Genomic DNA, 18,500 nt, shown 5'->3' on the forward strand with positions numbered 1-18,500 from the left:
GATCGCAAAGACAAAGGCCATCAAGGAATTTCATCTGACAGCACGTGTTATTGTGAATTCAACAGATAAATTACAACTAAGATTGGACAGATACCTTATGTTATGTATATGTGTGCAGAAATTTAATATGATCTTAAATTAATGTCTTATGTATTTTATTGTAATGGGATTTAAGAATTAGAAAAAAGATGAAGCAGTTGTTTCATTATGATGGTCCATCTTTTTCTTAACCGGGGGGGAGGTGTTATGAAGTTGAAGTTTAAGAGAGAGTAAATGCTGTTCTGAACTGAGAGCTGACACGCACCTGTGGTGACTAGATGGCAGTTTCAGAGAGTATTGGAAATTTGAAAATATGTATAATTTGGCTGTGAAATGGATACATGAGTTGGTTGCTGCTTTGACAAGAATTCAAACTTAACCAATCATTTTGAATTATGCCCCAGGATACCTAAACCCAATCGCGTTTGTATTTATTGTTTTTGCAAACATACAACCAGTGAGACGATCTGATGTTGGGGTATTAAAAAAAAAGCCGGCATTTAGAAAGTCTGACAGAGCAACTGTTATTGAGAGAGTAACTGCTATCAAGAAAGACTGCCATTCAAATACACTCTCTGTCAGAGGTATCTTCTTCATATGAAATATCTTCACATTAAAAGGCAGAAAGCAACCCAGAGAGATCTTCAGCCAAAAGAAGACAGACACCGGAGACGACAGCCACTATATGGTTTTGAAACTAAATTGATGTAATATTAATATATTTTTTTTATTGGAAGAGTTCATTGTTATAGAATTGTAGGCAGACAATAAGCAGTTAAGAGAGGGAGGAAGGAGCTTAGAGTTGTGATTTGTTGTTTAATGTTCACTTTTAGAGTTAAGGAATAAATTAATGTTATTTTCTCGAAATAGTGGAATTTGGATGTTCTCTATTACTCATATTTTAACAGATTATGAGGTGAGGTGAACTTTTTGGGTGTTTCGTTTAATTAACAGAGGAGTTCACCACCGTGTCATAATACAATACATAAAGCCATAGTATCATCACAGAAGACAGAATGATGCTGCCTCCGGAGATGAGTGACTGGGCTTGCAACAATGGTGAGCTGTCAGAGTAATAATGGACATGGTGATTGGCCATTGGTGTTGGTGTGATGATGTGGGCGGTCAGGCAGAGGAATGATGGCATGAATGCCAATAGGATGGGAATGTTGGTGAGGTATATGTGAGAAAGAGAGTGATAATGTACATGGAGACTGGACATGGAGATGTGCATGCTGGGTTTAGAGTGATGGTGGGTTAGGTATGGAGTGCTATGATGGCCATGGTAACTGACCATTGGGATGCCAGTAATGTTGGATTCTGGGAATGGCCAATAGGATGTGGGAGATAGTGCAGAGGAGGTTTGGTGATGAACATGGAAACTCGCCAATAACATAGCAGTGATGGTGAGGTGGGCAGTAGGACACAGGATGAAGGATGTGGATACTGTATTTCAGAGTTTTAATTCAGAAATCTTTTGAGGTATCAAGTGGATTCAGTGAACAGTTAGGAAGGCAAATGCAATGTTTGCATTTGTTTTGAATGGACTAGAATACAAGAGCAGAAGTGAACTGTTGAGGCTGTACAAAGTTCTGGTCAGATGGCATTTTCTACATTGTGAGCAGCTATGAGCCCTGTGTCAAAGGAGGGATGTGTTACCCAAGGAAGTGACAGAGAAGGTCTACAAGAATGGTTCTGGGTTGTCATATGAGGAGAAGTTGAGGAATCTGAGCCAGAACACAAGGCTGAGTAGATAGATGATGTGGGGCCTCACTGAAAATTATAGACAGTTACCTTGGATGAGGGGAATGGCCAATTCGATGGGGGCTAATAGTTGGGATGAATGTGTTGCTTGACGTGGAGATTGTCCAATGGGATGAGAGAAATGGTGTGGGAAAGTGAGAGTAATGATGGACATGGTGTGTGGAATGAGGATGGTGTGGAGGTTTGGAACAGTGTAGGGATGGGGATGATATGAGTTATGTGATAGTGTGGAAGATGAAGACAGGGGATGGAGATTGTTAAAAATCACACGGCACCAGGTTGTAGTCCAACAGGTTTATTTGGAAGTACCAGCATTCACAGCACTGCTCCTTCATGAGGGAGCTGTGGAGCAGGACTATAAGACACAGACTTTATAGAAAAAGATCACAGTGTCATGCAACTGAAATGATATGTTGAACAAACCTAGATTGCTGTTAAGTCTTTCATCTTTTAGAATGGGCTGCAGGTTTCAGTTCATTAATATGTAAATCCCAGAACTTCTTTCAAGTCACATGCTTGAGATAACTTCAGGCTTTATTCGAAAAGAGATGACATTTCAGCTCAGACAATGCATTAACTGTGTGAAGTTAGAGCCTGTCTGTATCTTAATCTTGAGCCAGACTGGTTCTATTTCCAAAGTAGGAATTTGTAAAATGTTACATGGATTGACTTGCTTGCATTGACTGCTTGCAAATTGTGTGCTTTTTGAACAAAATAGAATCTATCTGCAATTACAATACTGTAAACGCAAAATCACCCCATAGACTTACATGAGTGTGTGCGTGCATGTAAGTCTCAGAGACTCTGAGTGATTTTATGTGGGTGTGTGGTAAAGACTGTGAGTGTGTGCATGTAAGTGTTAATGCTTGTGAGAGGGTGTGTTTGCGTGTGTGCATTCTTGGTAGAGTGTGTGCATGAGTATGACGGAGAATAAGCCTGTGAGAGAGTGTGTACATGGGTGTGAGTGTGGGTGGTGTATGTGTGTGTATGATAGGGTCCATGTGAGTATGTAACAGTGTGTGGGTATTGTGTAGTGCGGTCCCCTGTAGTGTGGCATGAACCCAAAATCCTGGTTGAAGCTATCCTCATGGGTACCAAACTTATATGAGCCTCTGCCCGGCCACAGTGCAATGTTGCGTATCCCGAAGTCGGCCTTGGAGGACAGTCCCCTGAAGATCTGAGGCCGGATGTCCCTGACTGCTGAAGTGTTCCCTGACTGGGAGAGAATGTGCCTCCACATCTTGATTTATTGTAGTCACGTGTACCCAAGTAGAGTGAAATAAACAGGCAGGAGGCTGGAAGAACACAGCAAGCCAGGCAGCATCAGGAGGTGGAGATGTCGATGTTTCGGGTATAACTCTTCTTCAAGACCTCCTGATGCTGCCTGGCTTGCTGTGTCCTCCAGCCTCCTGCAGTATTTTTTGTCGTAATCTAAGTGCAGCTTTGTTTTGTGAGCAGTACATGGAGATCATAACAAGCAAGGACATATAGATCAGAGGGTGTCTGGGCAGAGCCAGGCATACACGTTACACTGCACAGAAGGTGCACAAAGCAGTTTCAACAACAGCAATATCAACATTATTTTAACAGAGAGGGATCCTTGCAGCAGTCTAATAACAGCAGGTAATGAGGCCAGTTATGAGAGATTGAGGATGATGTGTGGAATGGGGACAGATTGGAGGATAGTTGTGAGGGAAGGGGATGGTGTGTGGATTGGAGATGGGACTTCATCCAAACGCCAATCAAATGAAGGATACGAACGGAAGCCCCGCCCACTGCGACGGTTCCGTCACTGCCGTGAGGGCCAGCTTCCGGCTGAGCGGTCAGGGGGCGGGGCTAGTGACTAGTCAATGGTGTCAGGGGACGACGGGGATGGGTCTCCGGGTGGGGCGGGGCTTGATATTGGGGAAGAGACGTCATGGGCGGGGCGCGGTATCCAGGAGAGGCGTCGGAGGCCAGGCGAGGTGTCCGGGGAGGATGTCCAGGGGGGCGGGGCTTGGTTGCCAGGGGGCGTGGGTTGCCAAACCGGGTGAGGCGTAAGGGGGCGGGGCTTAGTTGCCGGGGCGGGGCTTAGTTGCCAGGGCGGGGAATAAGTGGGCGGGGCTTGGTGTCCATGGGCGGAGGGCGAGGCTTCAGGGGACAGTGCTGAGTGTCTGGGAGTGAGGTCGAGGGGCGGGGCTACGTGTCCCGTCGTAACGTCAGGGGGCGGGGTTCTCAGCGCAATGGCGGCGGCGGTGGTGGCCGCTCTCGGGTTGCAGCTGGAGCGAGCGGCGGTGGTGGCTCCCGCTCGAACAGGTACGGGGTGGGCAGAGTCATGCCCCTATCACCCGGCCATTGTCAGCAGTGATGACCCATGTGCACCTGCATTAACCCCGTCTCTCTCTCTGGGCCTGAAGGTTGGCGGTTGATGTCGGCCTCGGCTGAAGCCTCGATAGCCCCGGACACGCGAGAGAACGAGACGGTCTCGCCGCGATTTGTGAACCGCAACCCCCGGAACCTGGAGCGTCTGGCGCTGGCGAGGAAGGACAACGGCTGGCAGAGCACCTGGCCGAGGGGCAGCTACTGGCACCGGTGAGCACCGGACACCACATGGGACAGAACAGTACAGGCCCTTCGGCCCACCATGTTGTGCTGAGCATTTATCTAACATCAACCACATCTACACACCCTGCAAATTACTGCCGTCCATGTGCTTGTCCAGCAGTTGCTTAAATGTCCCCAATGTCTCTGACTTTTCTACCACCGCTGGCAGTGCATTCCACACACCCACCGCTCTCTGAAGAAAGAACCTACCTCTGACATCGCCCCGATACCTTCCTGCAGTCACCTTAAAATTATGACTTCTTGTGTCACCCATTTCTGCCCGGGGGTGGGGGGTGGGGAAGTCTCTGGCTACCTACTCTATCTAAGCCTCTCATTAACTTGTACACCTGTAGCGGGAAAAATCCACTCCATCTTCCTTCGCTTTGCCCTTGAATGTATCTGTCTTCTTCCCCCTCTTCCAGCTTCTGCCCTCAGTTTGTCAACAGCATTCCGATACAAAGTTAAAAATCACACAACACCCGGTTATAGTTCCAACAGGTTTAATTGGGAGCACTATCTTTCGGAGTGCCGCTCGTCCTTCTTCAGGTGGTTGTGATGATGGAGCAGCACTCCGAAAGCTAGTGTGCTTCCAATTAAACCTGTTGGACTATAACCTGGTGTTATGTGATTTTTAACTTTGTACACCTCAGTCCAGCAGTGGCATCTCCAAATGATGAGCATTCAGATAGCAAGTCAAAGAGTCATAGAGATGTACAGCATGGGAACAGTCCAACTTGTCCATACCGACCAGATATCTCAACCCAGTCTGGCACCTCTCAGCACCTGGCCCATATCCCTCCAAACCATTCCTATTCGTATACCCATTCATTGCCTTTTAAATGTTGTAATTGTACCAGCCTCCACCACTTCCTCTGGCAGCTCATTTCATACACGCACCACCCTCTGTGTGAAAAAGTTGCCCCTTAGGTCTCTTTTATGTCTTCCCCTCTCACCCTAAGCTTATTGCTCTAGTTCTGAGATCTCCTTACAAATTTGTTTCTCAATTTCTCTCTGGCTATGAGGGAGTCTATAATACAAGCCCAACAAGCCCTTTCTTATTTCAGTTCCACCCAAATAACTTCCCTGGATGTATTTTCGAGAATATCCTCCTTCAGTACAGCAGTAATGCTATCCCTTATCAAAAACGCCACTCCCCCTCCTCTGTTGCCTCTCTTTCTATCCTTCCTAGCATTTGTATCCTGGAACATTAAGCTGCCAGTTCTGTCCATCCCTGAGCTATGTTTCTCTAATTGTTATGATATCCCAGTCCCATGTTCCTAACCATGCCCTCAGTTCATCTGCCTTCCCTGTTAGGCCTCTTGCATTGAAATAAATGCAGTTTAATTTATCAGTCCTACTCTGTTCTCTGCTTTGTTCCTGCCTGCCCTTACTGTTTGACTCGCCTTTGTTCTCAACTGTACCAGTCTCAGATTGATCTCTTTCCTCACTATCTCCCTGGGTCCCACACCCCCATCATACTAGTTTAAATCCTCCCAAGCAGCTCTAACAAATCTCCCTGCCAGTATATTAGTCCTCTTCCAATTTAGGTACAATCCATCCTTCTTGTGCAGGTCACCTCTACCCCAAAAGAGCTTCCAATGATCAAAAATTTTGAATCCTTCTCCCGTGCACCTGCTCCTCAGCCATGCATTCATCTGCTCTATCCTCCTATTCCTGCCCTCACTAGCTGATAGCACCAGGAGTAATCCAGATATTAGTACTCTCATGGGCCTCCTTTTTAAATTCCTGCCTAACTCCCTGTAATCTCCTTTCAGAATCTCAATCTTTTCCCTTCCTATGTCATTGGTTCCAATGACCTCCTGCTGGCCCCTCTTCCACTTGAGAACATTCTGCATCCCCTCTGAGACATCCTTGACTCTGGCACCAGGAATGCAACACACCATTCTGATTTTATGCCGCTGGCCACAGGACCATCTGTCCTCAAATTCTAGACAGTCCTCAAATTCAATCGATCTCTTGGAACCTGATGTACCTGTCATTGCATTAGAACTGGTCTCAGTACCAGAATCTTGGCTGTTTGCTACGTTTCCCTGAGAATCATCAACCCCACATGTTCCAAAACAGCATACTTATTTGAAATGGGGATAGCCACAGAAGACTCCTGCACCAACTGTCTACCTCTCTTACCTTTCCTGGAGTTAACCAATCCATGTGACTGGATCTGCATCTTTTCCCTCTTCCTATAACTGCCATCCTTCATGTCTCCCTGCTCTTGTAAATTCCTCATTACCTCGAACTGTCTCTCCAACTGTTCCATTCAATTTGAAAGGATTCTTAATCAACGGCATATATTGCAGATATAGTCCTCAGTAACCCTTAAACTCTCCCTGAACTCCTACATCCGACAAGAAGAGCATATCACTCTACTAAAGGCCATTTTTGCTTTTAGTCTACAGACACAGAAAATAGCACTGTCTTATTCCTCTACAAAACACTGCTCCAGGTTAAATTAATACTTGTGGCGTATATTTTAAGTTTAATCAAGAGGCATATCTCAAAAAAACATAATAAAACACCAACTCTACTCACAACTGCAGATTTACTGTAAGGCCATGCTTAAAATATCCACTTACCTGTTTCTGTGCTGTCCCCTCTCCCAAACAGGTTCCTCCAAGATTAGTTGTGAATTTCACTTGTTTGTTTTCCCAGATGTATTCCAATGTCCAGTGATTCACGAATTCAAACAGCAAAGGCAGTAACTGTGCAGGTTCACTGCTGTGTCAGTTTCTGCCAATTTCCCGTTTCCATTGCCAGTGGCTGTCAGCTCTTTGTCCCTGAGTTCTGCCTCTGGCCGAGTGAATGTGAAAATTCTTCAGTGAATAGTCCTCTTGTCTCAGACTTCCGAGATTCTGGGTTAGATGGGAGAGCAGAAATCTAACCACTGGTATCTGGGCTGATGTGAGAACTGTTGTACTGGAGTAGCACACTGTTGGAGGGTCAGTGCTGAGGGAGTGCCAGACTGTGTCCCTCTGTGACATCTAACTGGCTGACTGCTGTCTGAAGTCCATATTAAAGATTTCGTGACCTCCTTGGAAGAAGCACTGTGAATGCCAATCTGAATCTTTAAAACTTGTGTCCAGTTGGTGAAAACAGGCAATCAGCCCGATATCACAGTGCTGTTAGTCAGTTCTTGCTGTCTGCACGTTAGTTGCTGTGTTCCCTGAGTAACCGCAGTATCTACCTGACAGTCCATATGATGTTGGAACAGAGGTCAGCCAATTGAATGTACTCTTTTGTCCGATGGGGTCATGGCTGATTTGGCAATTATCACCTCCACTCTCCTGTCTTTCTTTATAATCTTTGATCCCTTCCAGATTAAAAATCTCATCGCAGCCTTCAATATAATTAATGACTCAGCCTCGACCGCCCTCTGTGGTCAAGAGTTCCGCAGATTCACTCCCCTCTGAGAGAAGAAATTCCTCCTCATGCTTCCCTTTTATTCTGAGACTGTGCCTCAAAACTAGAGTCGAAAAGTGTGGCGCTGGAAAAACATGGCAGGTCATGCAGCATCCGAGGAGCAGGAGAGTCGACGTTCCGGGGGTAAGCCCTTTATCAGGAATGTCAAAACTAGATGGAATATTCCATCTCACCAAAATTGCGTGGAAGAAAATGGACGACAGTTTAACGGCTGGACTCACTACTACTCATAAAAAGGCCAAAGGACTACTTGTTTTCCAAACTGCTAGCTGTAGCGCCATGTTCGCATTCATTGACTTAGAAATAAGGTCACACAGGGCTCATAGAAACATACAGTATAAGCAAAGGAGGAGGCTGTTTACCCCTTTTAACAATCCATGTGATCATGGCTGATCAGCCAACTCGGTTCCCTGATCCCATTTCATTCCTGTAATCCCAAGGACTTTATCTAACGCCTCAGAAGTATGGGAAGTGATTTTTGGGTCCCTTGCTGATATATTTGTATCATCGATAGCCACGAATGAAGTGCCAGTAGATTGGAGGGTGGCTAATGTGGTGTGATTATTTAAGAAAGGTGGTAAGCAAAAGCCAGGGAACTGATGTCAGTGGTGGGTAAGTTGTTGGAGGGGATTGTGAGGGATAGGATCTATGTGCATTTGGAAAGCCAAGGACTTATTAGGGATAGTCAACATGGTTTTGTGCATGAGAAATGGTATCTCACCAACTTAATTGAGTTTTTGATGAAGTGACAAAGACAATTGAAGAAGGCAGGGGAGTGCAGTTGTGGTAAGTGGTGCCTCAGAGGATGATTTGCTGCTGATATCTCTCATTTCCTTTGTCATTGATTTTTCTGTCTCTCTACTGCTTGATGCCAGGTTGCGTTTCAGGAAGAGCCAGAGGCACGTCACAGCCTGTGTGGAGGCAGCAAGCAGTCAGGGCGAGGTGGTCATCTCAGCTTCGACCCAAGAGTGGTCCATCAAGAAGCACCTATACAGCACCCGGGACGTCACTGCAGCCGAGACTGTGGGCCGTGTGCTAGCTCAACGCTGCCTTGAGGCCGGGATCGGCTACCTCCAATTCCGGGCTATCCCTTGGGAATACCGGGCAGAGTCGGTAAGTCCCGAGAACTTTAAGAGAATGAGGGTCCTGATTAGTTTAGGAGGAAAGATGGGTGACTCACTTAAACAGGATTGTGGCTGATTGCATCCGGCCTCAACTCCACAGTCCTGCCCACTGTCTTGAAACCATTACTGACTAAAGAATTGTCTACCACCTCAAATTTATTCAGTGACTATCACACTCTGGAGAAGCAAATCCCCTTATGAGAACATAGAACATAGAAAAATACAGCGCAGTACAGGCCCTTCGGCCCTCGATGTTGCGCCGACCGAAGCCTACCTAACCTACACTAGCCCAATAACCTCCATATGTTTGTCCAATGCCCGCTTAAATGACCATAAAGAGGGAGAGTCCACCACTGCTACTGGCAGGGCATTCCATGAATTCACAACCCGCTGAGTAAAAAATCTACCCCTAACATCTGTCCTATACCTACCACCCCTTAATTTAAAGCTGTGTCCCCTAGTAACAGCTGACTCCATACACGGAAAAAGGTTCTCACTGTCAACCCTATCTAAACCCCTAATCATCTTGTACACCTCTATCAAATCTCCCCTAAACCTTCTTTTCTCCAATGAGAAAAGTCCCAAGTGCCTCAGCCTTTCCTCATATGATCTTCCTACCATGCCAGGCAACATCCTGGTTAACCTTCTCTGCACTCGTTCCAATGCCTCCACATCCTTCCTATAGTATGGCGACCAAAACTGCACACAATACTCCAGATGAGGCCACACCAGAGTCTTATACAACTGCAACATGACCTCAGGACTCCGGAACTCAATTCCTCTACCAATAAAGCCCAGTACACCATATGCCTTCATCACAGCACTATTTACCTGGGTGGCAACTTTCAAAGATCTGTGTACATGGACACCAAGATCCCTCTGCTCATCCACACTACCAAGTAGTCTACCATTAGCCCAGTAATCCATCTTCTTGTTACTCCTACCAAAGTGAATGACTTCACGCTTAGCTACATTGAATTCCATTTGCCACCTTACTGCCCAGCTCTGTAACTTATCTATATCGCGCTGTAACCTGCCACATCCTTCTTCGCTGTCCCCAACTCCACAGACTTTTGTGTCATCCGCAAACTTGCTCACCCAGCCTTCAAGCCCCTCCTCCAGGTCATTTATAAAAATGACAAACAGCAATGGTCCCAAAACAGATCCTTCTGGAACACCGCTAGTAACTGCGCTCCAAGATGAACTATACCATCAACTACTACCCTCTGTCTCCTTCCAGCCAGCCAATTCCTAATCCAAGCCTCTAATGTACCCTTAATGCCATATCTCCGTAGTTTTTGCATTAGCCTGCCATGGGATACTTTATCGAACGCCTTGCTAAAATCCATATACACCACATCTACTGCTTTACCCTCGTCCACTTCCTTGGTCACCTTCTCAAAGAATTCAATAAGGTTTGTGAGGCACGACCTGCCCTTCACAAAACCATGCTGACTATCCTTGATCACATTATTCCTATCCAGATGTTCATTAAATCCTATCCCTTACAATTCTCTCTAAGACTTTGCCCACAACAGAAGTGAGACTCACTGGCCTATAGTTACTCGGGCTATCCCTGCTCCCCTTCTTGAACAAGGGGACCACATTTGCTATCCTCCAGTCTTCTGGCACTATTCCCGTAGACAACGACGACATAAAAATCAAGGCCAATGGATCCGCTATCTCCTCCCTAGCTTCCCAGAGGATCCTAGGATAAATGTCATCAGGCCCAGGGGACTTATCTATTTTCATCCTTTCCAGTATTCCCCAGACCTCTTCCCTACGTACCTCAAGGCCATCCATTCTAATCACTTGTGACTCAATATTCACATCGGCAAAAATGTCCTGTTCCTGAGTGAAAACTGACGAAAAGTTTTGATTCAGTGTCTCACCAATCTCCTCCACCTCCACACACACAACTTCCCACTACTATCCTTGACTGGACCGATACCTACCCTAGTCATCCTTTTATTCCTGACATACCTGTAGAAAGCCTTTGGATTTTCCCTAATCCTACCAACTAAGGACTTTTCATTACCCCTTCTCGCTGCTCTTAGCTCTGTCTTTAGATCCTTCTTGGCTACCTTATAACTCTCAATCGCCCCAACTGAACCTTCACGCCTCATCTTTACATAGGCCGCCCTCTTCCCTTTCACAAGGGATTCCAATTCCTTATTAAACCACGGCTCCCTCACAAGACCCTTTCCTCCCTGCCTGACTGGTACATACTTATCAAGGACACCCATTAGCTGTTCCTTGAACAATCTCCACATATCATTTGTGTTCTTCCCTTGAAGCCTATTTTTCCAATCCACGCATCCTAAGTCATGCCTCACCGCATCATAATTTCCCTGCCCCCAGCTATAACTGTTGGCCTGCAGTGCACACTTATCCCTCTCCATCACTAGAGTAAAAGTCACCGAGTTGTGGTCACTGCCCCCAAAGTGCTCACCTACCTCCAAGTCTAACACCTGGCCTGGTTCATTACCTAGAACCAAATCCAGTATAGCCTCACCTCTTGTTGGCCTGTCTACATATTGTGTCAGGAAACCCTCCTGCACACATTGGACAAACACCGACCCATCTAACGAACTCGAGCTATAGCTTTCCCAGTCAATATCTGGGAAGTTAAAGTCCCCCATAACAACCACCCTGCTACTTTCACTCTTCTCCTGAATCATCCTGGCAATACTTTCCTCTACTTCTCTCGGACTATTAGGAGGCCTGTAGAAAACTCCGAACAGGGTGACCTCACCTTTCCTATTTCTAACCTCCGCCCACACTACCTCAGATGGCAAGTCTTCCTCCATCACCCTTTCTACTGCTGTAATATTATCCTTGACAAGCAATGCCACACCTCCCCCTCTTTTACCCCCATCTCTGACCCTACTAAAACATTTAAACCCTGGAACCTGCAACAGCCATTTCTGTCCCTGTTCTACCCACGTCTCTGTAATGGCCACAACATCGAAGTCCCAGGTACCAACCCTCGTCATGTCTGTTATTAAACGTGCCACATGTTAAGCCTAAAACGATGACCTCTCATATGAACGAGGACCGTAAGGAAGCCACTCAGCTCCTCCAGCTTACTCTGCCGTTCAATAAGGTCATGGCCGATCTGATTTTAACTTTGACTCAATGTTGCAGTGCATCCTCCCAAATCTTTCAGCCTCTTAACCTACATTGCCCCACAAGGGGAAACATCTTCTCTGCGTCTACTTTGTTAATCTCCTTTAGCATCTTACAAACTTCAATTAGATCTTGTGGGTGAATTACCACAAGCTACCTTTAATTTGGCTACTTACTCAGGAATCTCCAAGACAATCCAGTCTTAAAACAGAGGAACCTCTATTATCTGAATGAGTTGGGCGAGCACCTTTTCGTCCGGAACGCAGTGCTCTACCAGACAGTTTGTTTAAATCAATAATTTTGATGAGTCTGCTATTTGAACAAACTAATCTTTGCATTCTGCAAATTGCAGGTTAAACTGAGAAGGACTTAAACCCTTAACATCACATAAATATATGAAATCCCTGCATTAAGCAAGGTCCTGAACAGCTTCTACAATCACAAGAGCATTTATCAAGTTTCTGTGAACTCAGTGTCACAGTAGGAAATCAGAAGCACTGCCTTGCGCATGTTTACTTTCTCGGCAATTTATTTCAAGAACTGCCCAGTAAAGTGACGGAAATAAAGCACACGTTTGAAAAGGACTGTGTAACTAATCCTTACGTGAAACCAAAAACTCCACTCATTGTTGCTTGAGGTGATTGTGTTTCTTTGATTTTGCCAGTGTTTTCACATGTTCTTCAGTACAGGCAATCCAAATTCACCTACCTCTTTGATGTAATATTTTTATTAGACCTTGAGACCTTGTTCGGATAATCCAAAATACGGATAATTGAGGTTAGTCTGTACTTAATCTTTATTGCACGTGGCAGCCAAAATAAGGACCTCCGGTCAGCGAGTTAGGCCTCACAATCCAGCTTGGGTATTACCTGATTCATGGTGGAATTTAGCTACGATTACGACCTACAATGTCTGGCTTTGGATGTCCAGGGTATCATCCTTGTACAATACCGTTCTTCAGAGTTCTGCTGCTGAGGAATCCTGAATCTGAAATCTTCTAGAATTTTCTGCCTTGTGATGTGACATGATTGATGCTCCTTTAGATTTGTTCATCCACAATATTGATTCTGGAGTATTCAAGTCTTTGGATTGCCTTCTTATTGGGAGTAGCTTTTCTGTTCCTTGTTACACTTGATGCCAACTTTCTATTCAAAACATTGCATGTTGTGCCAGTAACCCCTTCACTTCAGTACATCCCTCATGCAGGGAATATTAATTACCTATTAGTCACAAGACAGCTGGTTGTCAAACAATTAACTTTGCTAACCCTGGAAACGGGTTATTTATGTTGCTTTGACTCCTTTTTCTCCCAGGTATAGTTAATTGGAATGTTGCCTTTAATTCCTTCATAACAACTTCTCCTTGTCCCTTACATCTCAGGAAACAGTTCAAGTCTGCAGTATCGCAATCTTCTAAACTGAGTTTTAACCTGGGATAAAAATGGGAGTTTGTCAGTCCAAATAGCAATCACAAAACCCTGGAATAATGAAAGAAAGTTTGTGGGGGAGGAGGAAACAATCAGAATTTTTTTAGGCTCATCGATTGAGGTAGGAATCACAATCCCATAGGGATAGTTGTCTGGGAGAGGTATTACAGAAGAAGAGGGTAGATTTGACTGGAGGAGAAGAATCACTGCCTCAGGATTGGGCAGAGAAGGGACAGTTACCCTGTGGGATAGAGAGAGGGAGGGCAGCAAGGGGCTATCAGCAAACAAACTCATCTCATCTCCATCTCTCTGTGCTCTGTAGGTCCAGCGATTCCGCTCTGCGCTAAAAGACAGTGGGCTGATCCTCAGCGAACCACGGAGAGTGTACCAGTCGATGCATGGGAATTTGGGACCGAAGGTGAGATGGGGCAAAGGCATCGCAACAAGTTCCTTTCGATTCCTAAATAAAGCAAAAGATTCTGTCTGACTTCAGAACTCATTCTTTTCACGGGTTGTCATAAGGGATGCGGGGTGAAGGTGCAGGCTTCACACACAGCAAGATGGTCCCAGATTGCTCCATCTCCCTCCCATCAGCCAAGGTTTATTCTGAGCTCACTGATCTTATCTGCTGGGGGACTGACTGGTCTCCTTCCTGTTCCTGTGTAACAGGATTGAGGAACTGAATGATCTCCTGTTCCTGTGTTACAAGACAAGGGGAGTACTCAGTGAATGATAGGACACTAGGAAACTCAGAGGAACAGGGGTCTTGCCCACAGATCCCTGAAGGTGAAGAGACAGATTAGTAGATAGCTAAGCATCCATGACCATTTCCATTTAGAAGGACAAGGGCAGCAGATACATGGAACCCCAACCCCTCAAGTTCCACTCCAAGACACTCGCCATCCTGACTTGGAAATATATTGCCATTCCTACACCGTCGCTGGTTCAAAATCATGGAATTCCCTCCCTGAGGGGTCAACCTATATCTCATGGACTACAGCAATTCAGGAAGGCAGCTCATCACCAACTTCTCAAGAGCCACTGGGCACTGGTGATAAATGCTGGCCAGCTAGTGATGCTCATGTCCCACAAGTGACTAAAAAAAATTCCATTCCACTGAGACTGTTCCAGAAAATGAGAGATTTCACTAATCGCCTCTTAATCCTGGGGATGCAAAAATCATCACAAATTTGGGATTTTAATCCCTGCAGCACCTTGGCAGTGATTTTCTTTCTGGACACCATTATGTTCCTGTTAGAGTAAAGCTGGTAAATGCGAGTACAGTGGATGAAGACATAAAGTCGCAGAGACATACAGCACAGACTTCGGTCCAACTCGTCTATGCCAACCAGATACCCTAAATTAATCTAGTCCCATTCACCAGCACTTGGCCCATATCCCTCTAAACCCTTCTTATTCATATACCCATCCAGAGGCCTTTTAAGTGTTGTAATTGTACTAGCCTCCAACAATTTCTCAGGCAGCTCATTCCATACATGCACCACCCTCTGCGTGAAAAAACTGCCCCTTTTAAATCTTTCCCCTCTCATACTAAACCTGTGCCCTCAAGCTTTTGACTCGCCCAACCCGAGGAAAGTACCTTGTGTATTTACCCTATTCATGCCCCTCATGATTTTATAAACCTCTGTAAGGTCACCCCTCAGCCTCCAGGGAAAATAGCCCCAGTGTATTCCACCTCTCCTTATAGCTCAAATCTTCCAATCCTGGCAACATCCTTGTAAAACTTTCCTAAACCCTTACAAATTTCACAACATCCTTCTCATAGCAGGGAGGCCAGAATTGCGCACAGTATTTTAATAATGGCCTAACAAATGTCCTGTACAGCTGCAACATGACCTCCCAAAGTCTATACTCAATGCACTATGTAATAACGGCATGTGTACCAAATGCTGCCTTCATTGAGGCTCTGTTTGAACAAGTATAAGGAGGCATATGTTAGGTATAGACAACTGGGATCAAGTGAATCCTTTGAAGAGTATTTCAAGAGAGATAGATAGGTCCATTATTAAGAGGGAAATCGGGGGACAAAAGGAGATGAGATAGCCATGGCAGATAAGGTTAACAATAATCCAGAGATTCAACACATATGTTAAGACCAGCTAAGGAAAAAATAAGGCACCTTAAAGATGGATGAGGTTATCTTTGTGTGGAACCACAGATGATGGCAGGCATACTAAATTTTGTGCCAGTTTTTACTGTGGAGAAACATGAAGGCGAGAGAACTGAGAATAAATATTGATGTTTTGAAAACAATCCACATTACAGAAGAGGAGGTGCTGGAGATCTTAAAAACACATAAAGGTGGATAAATCTCTGGGACCTGATCAACTGTATCCCAGGACGTTGTGGATAGACAGAGAAGAAATTGTGGGCCCCCTACCATAGATATCTATGGGGCACTAGAGGACTGCAGGTCGATTAATGTGCCTTTATTTAAAGAAAGGCTCTAAGGAGAAGCCAGGGAACTATAGACCAGTGAATCTGTCATCGGTGCCACATGGAGTTATAGAGTCATAGAGATGTACAGCACAGAAACCGACCCTTCGGTCCAACTCATCCATGCTGACCAGATATCCTAAACTAATCTAGTTCTATTTGCCAGCACTTGGCCCAGATCCATCTAGATGCCTCCTATTCCTGTGCTCATCCTGTGCCTTTTAATGTTGTAATCGTACCAGCTTCCACCACTTCCTCTGGCAGCATATTCCATACATGCACCACCCTCTATGTGGAAAAGTTGCCTCTTAGGTCCCTTTTAAATATCTCCCCTCTCACCCTCAACCTATGCCCTCTAATTCTGGAGCTCCCCCATCTCAGGGAAAAGACCTTGTCTATTTGTCCTATCCATGCCCCTGCATGATTTTATAAACCTCTATAAGGTCACCCCTCAGCCTCAGATACTCCAATGAAAATTGCCCCACCCATTCAGCCTTTCCCTTTTGCTCAAACTCTCTAACCCTAGCAAAATCCTTGTAAGTCTTTTCAGAACCCTTTCAAGTTTCACAACATCCATCTTATAGCAGGAAGAGCAAAATTGCACACCGTATCCCAAAAGTGGCCTAACCAAGGTCCTGTACAGCCACAACATGATCTCCCAACTCCTTTACTCAATGCTCTGACCAAACACCACCTTCACTATCCTATCTACCTGCGACTCCACTTTCAAAGAACTATGAACCTTCACTCCAAGGTCTGTTTGTTCAGCAGCACTCCCCAGGACCTTAGTGTTAAGTATACAAGTCCTGCCCTGATTTGCCTTTCCTAAATGCTGCACCTCACATTTATCTAAATTAAACTCCATCTGCCACTCCTAAGCCCATTGGCCCATCTGGTCAAGATCCTGTTGTAATCTGAGGTAACCTTCTTCGCTGTCCACTACACCTCCAATTCAGTGGTCATCTGCAAACTGACTAACGACACTTCACATCCATATTATTTATATAAATGACACAAAGCAATGAACCCAGCACCGATCCTTGTGGCACACTGCTGGTCACAGGCCCCCAATCTGAAGGCAATCATGCGTCAGCACACTATCTTCTACCTTCGAGCCAGTTGTTGAAGAGATTATAAAATATCATATTTATAAAAATAAAATTATAAAATACATTTCATTTGGAGAGGTAAAGACAGATTAAGGATAGTCAGTATGGTTTTGTGATTGGGAAATTGTGTCCCATCAATTTGATTGAGGTTTTTTAGGACGTAATTAAAAGGATTAATAAAGGTAGAGCATTAGATGTTGTTGACATAGACTTTAGTAAAACCTTTGATAATGTTCTACATGGTAGACTAATTAGTATAGTTAGATCACATGGGATACAATTGGATACAAAATTAGCTTGACAATAGAAAACAGAGGAAGATTGTAGAGTTGTTTTTAGACTGGAGGCCGGTAACCAGTGGTGTTCAGCAAGTTTCAGTGCTGGGTCCACTGCTGTTCATCAAAACGATTTGGATCAGAGGTTGTTGACTTGCTTGTTGGAAAGTTTGTTTGCAGACTTTTCAACACCGCATTAGGTAACATAATCAGTCCATCTCCCGTGAAGCGTTGGTGTTCTGTCCTGGTTGTTATTTATGTCTTCCGGTTTGCTGAGGTGGGTTGTTTCATATCTGGTTTTGTTTCTTAGTTGTTGGTGTATGGGGTATAATTCTACATGTTTGTTCATGGAGTTCTAGGTTTGGTGCCAGGCCTCCAGGGATTCCCATGCATGTCTTTAGCTTGTCCGTGGATAGGTACGTGTGTCCCAGTCAAATTGGTCTCCTTCTTTGTCCATGTGTATGGACACAAGTGATAGTTGATAATATATCTTGGTGGCTAGTTGGTGTTCATGTATCCTGATGGCTAGGTTTTTTCCAGTGTGCCTTTTGTGGCAATCTTTCCATGGTATTTTGTATATAATGTTGATTCTGTTAGTTGCAGGTATGGGATCCTTTATGCTCATCAGTAGCTGTTGTAGCGTAATTGCTGATTTGTGGGCTACCATAATACCTAGGGGTCAGAGTAGTCTGGTGTTTGTTTCAGAAATGTCCTTGACGTATGGCAAAGAAATGCACAGAAATTCCTGAAGGTCTGGCACTCAACCTGGCATTCCATTAACAAACATTTCGAGTCAGATCCCATATTCCAACCACGAAGAAACATTACCAGAAATGTTACCACCTACCTCAGCAAACACACAAATATCAAGTGGGAAGGACACAGAAAATGGGTGGCACAGTGGTTAGCACTGCTGCCTCACAGCGCCAGCAGACCTGGGTTCGATTCCCGTCTCAGGTGACTCTCTGTGTGGAGTTTGCACATTCTCCCCGTGTCTGCGTGGGTTTCCTCCGGATGCTCCAGTTTCCTCCCGCAATCCAAAAATGTGCAGGTTAGGTGAATTGGCCATGCTAAATTGCCCGTAGTGTTAGGTGAAGGGGTAAATGTAGGGGAATGGGTCTGGGTGGGTTGTGCTTCGGTGGGTCGGTGTGGACTT

At 45.1% G+C, this 18,500-nt stretch overlaps 1 protein-coding gene across 1 annotated transcript; it reads left to right on the forward strand.

Annotated features, from left to right (window-relative positions):
* Nucleotides 1-4,022: 4,022 nt before the first annotated feature.
* LOC140486104 (large ribosomal subunit protein uL18m-like) lies at nucleotides 4,023-13,998 on the forward strand. Its single transcript, XM_072584759.1, has 4 exons — nucleotides 4,023-4,098; nucleotides 4,200-4,374; nucleotides 8,700-8,937; nucleotides 13,826-13,998. The coding sequence occupies exons 1-4, from the start codon at nucleotides 4,026-4,028 to the stop codon at nucleotides 13,988-13,990; spliced, it is 651 nt and encodes a 216-aa protein (XP_072440860.1). The 5' UTR covers nucleotides 4,023-4,025; the 3' UTR covers nucleotides 13,991-13,998.
* The last annotated feature ends 4,502 nt before the right edge of the window (nucleotides 13,999-18,500 follow it).

This window comes from Chiloscyllium punctatum, chromosome 15, assembly GCF_047496795.1.
Source record: "Chiloscyllium punctatum isolate Juve2018m chromosome 15, sChiPun1.3, whole genome shotgun sequence".
In the NCBI taxonomy this organism is placed as follows: Eukaryota; Metazoa; Chordata; class Chondrichthyes; order Orectolobiformes; family Hemiscylliidae; genus Chiloscyllium; species Chiloscyllium punctatum.

Coding starts and splice junctions, on each gene's coding strand:
- LOC140486104 (XM_072584759.1), top strand. CDS start 4,026: ATGGCGGCGGCGGTGGTGGCCGCTCTCGGGTTGCAGCTGGAGCGAGCG. Junction 4,375..8,699: donor AGGGGCAGCTACTGGCACCG/GTGAGCACCGGA, acceptor GCTTGATGCCAG/GTTGCGTTTCAGGAAGAGCC. Junction 8,938..13,825: donor GGGAATACCGGGCAGAGTCG/GTAAGTCCCGAG, acceptor TGTGCTCTGTAG/GTCCAGCGATTCCGCTCTGC.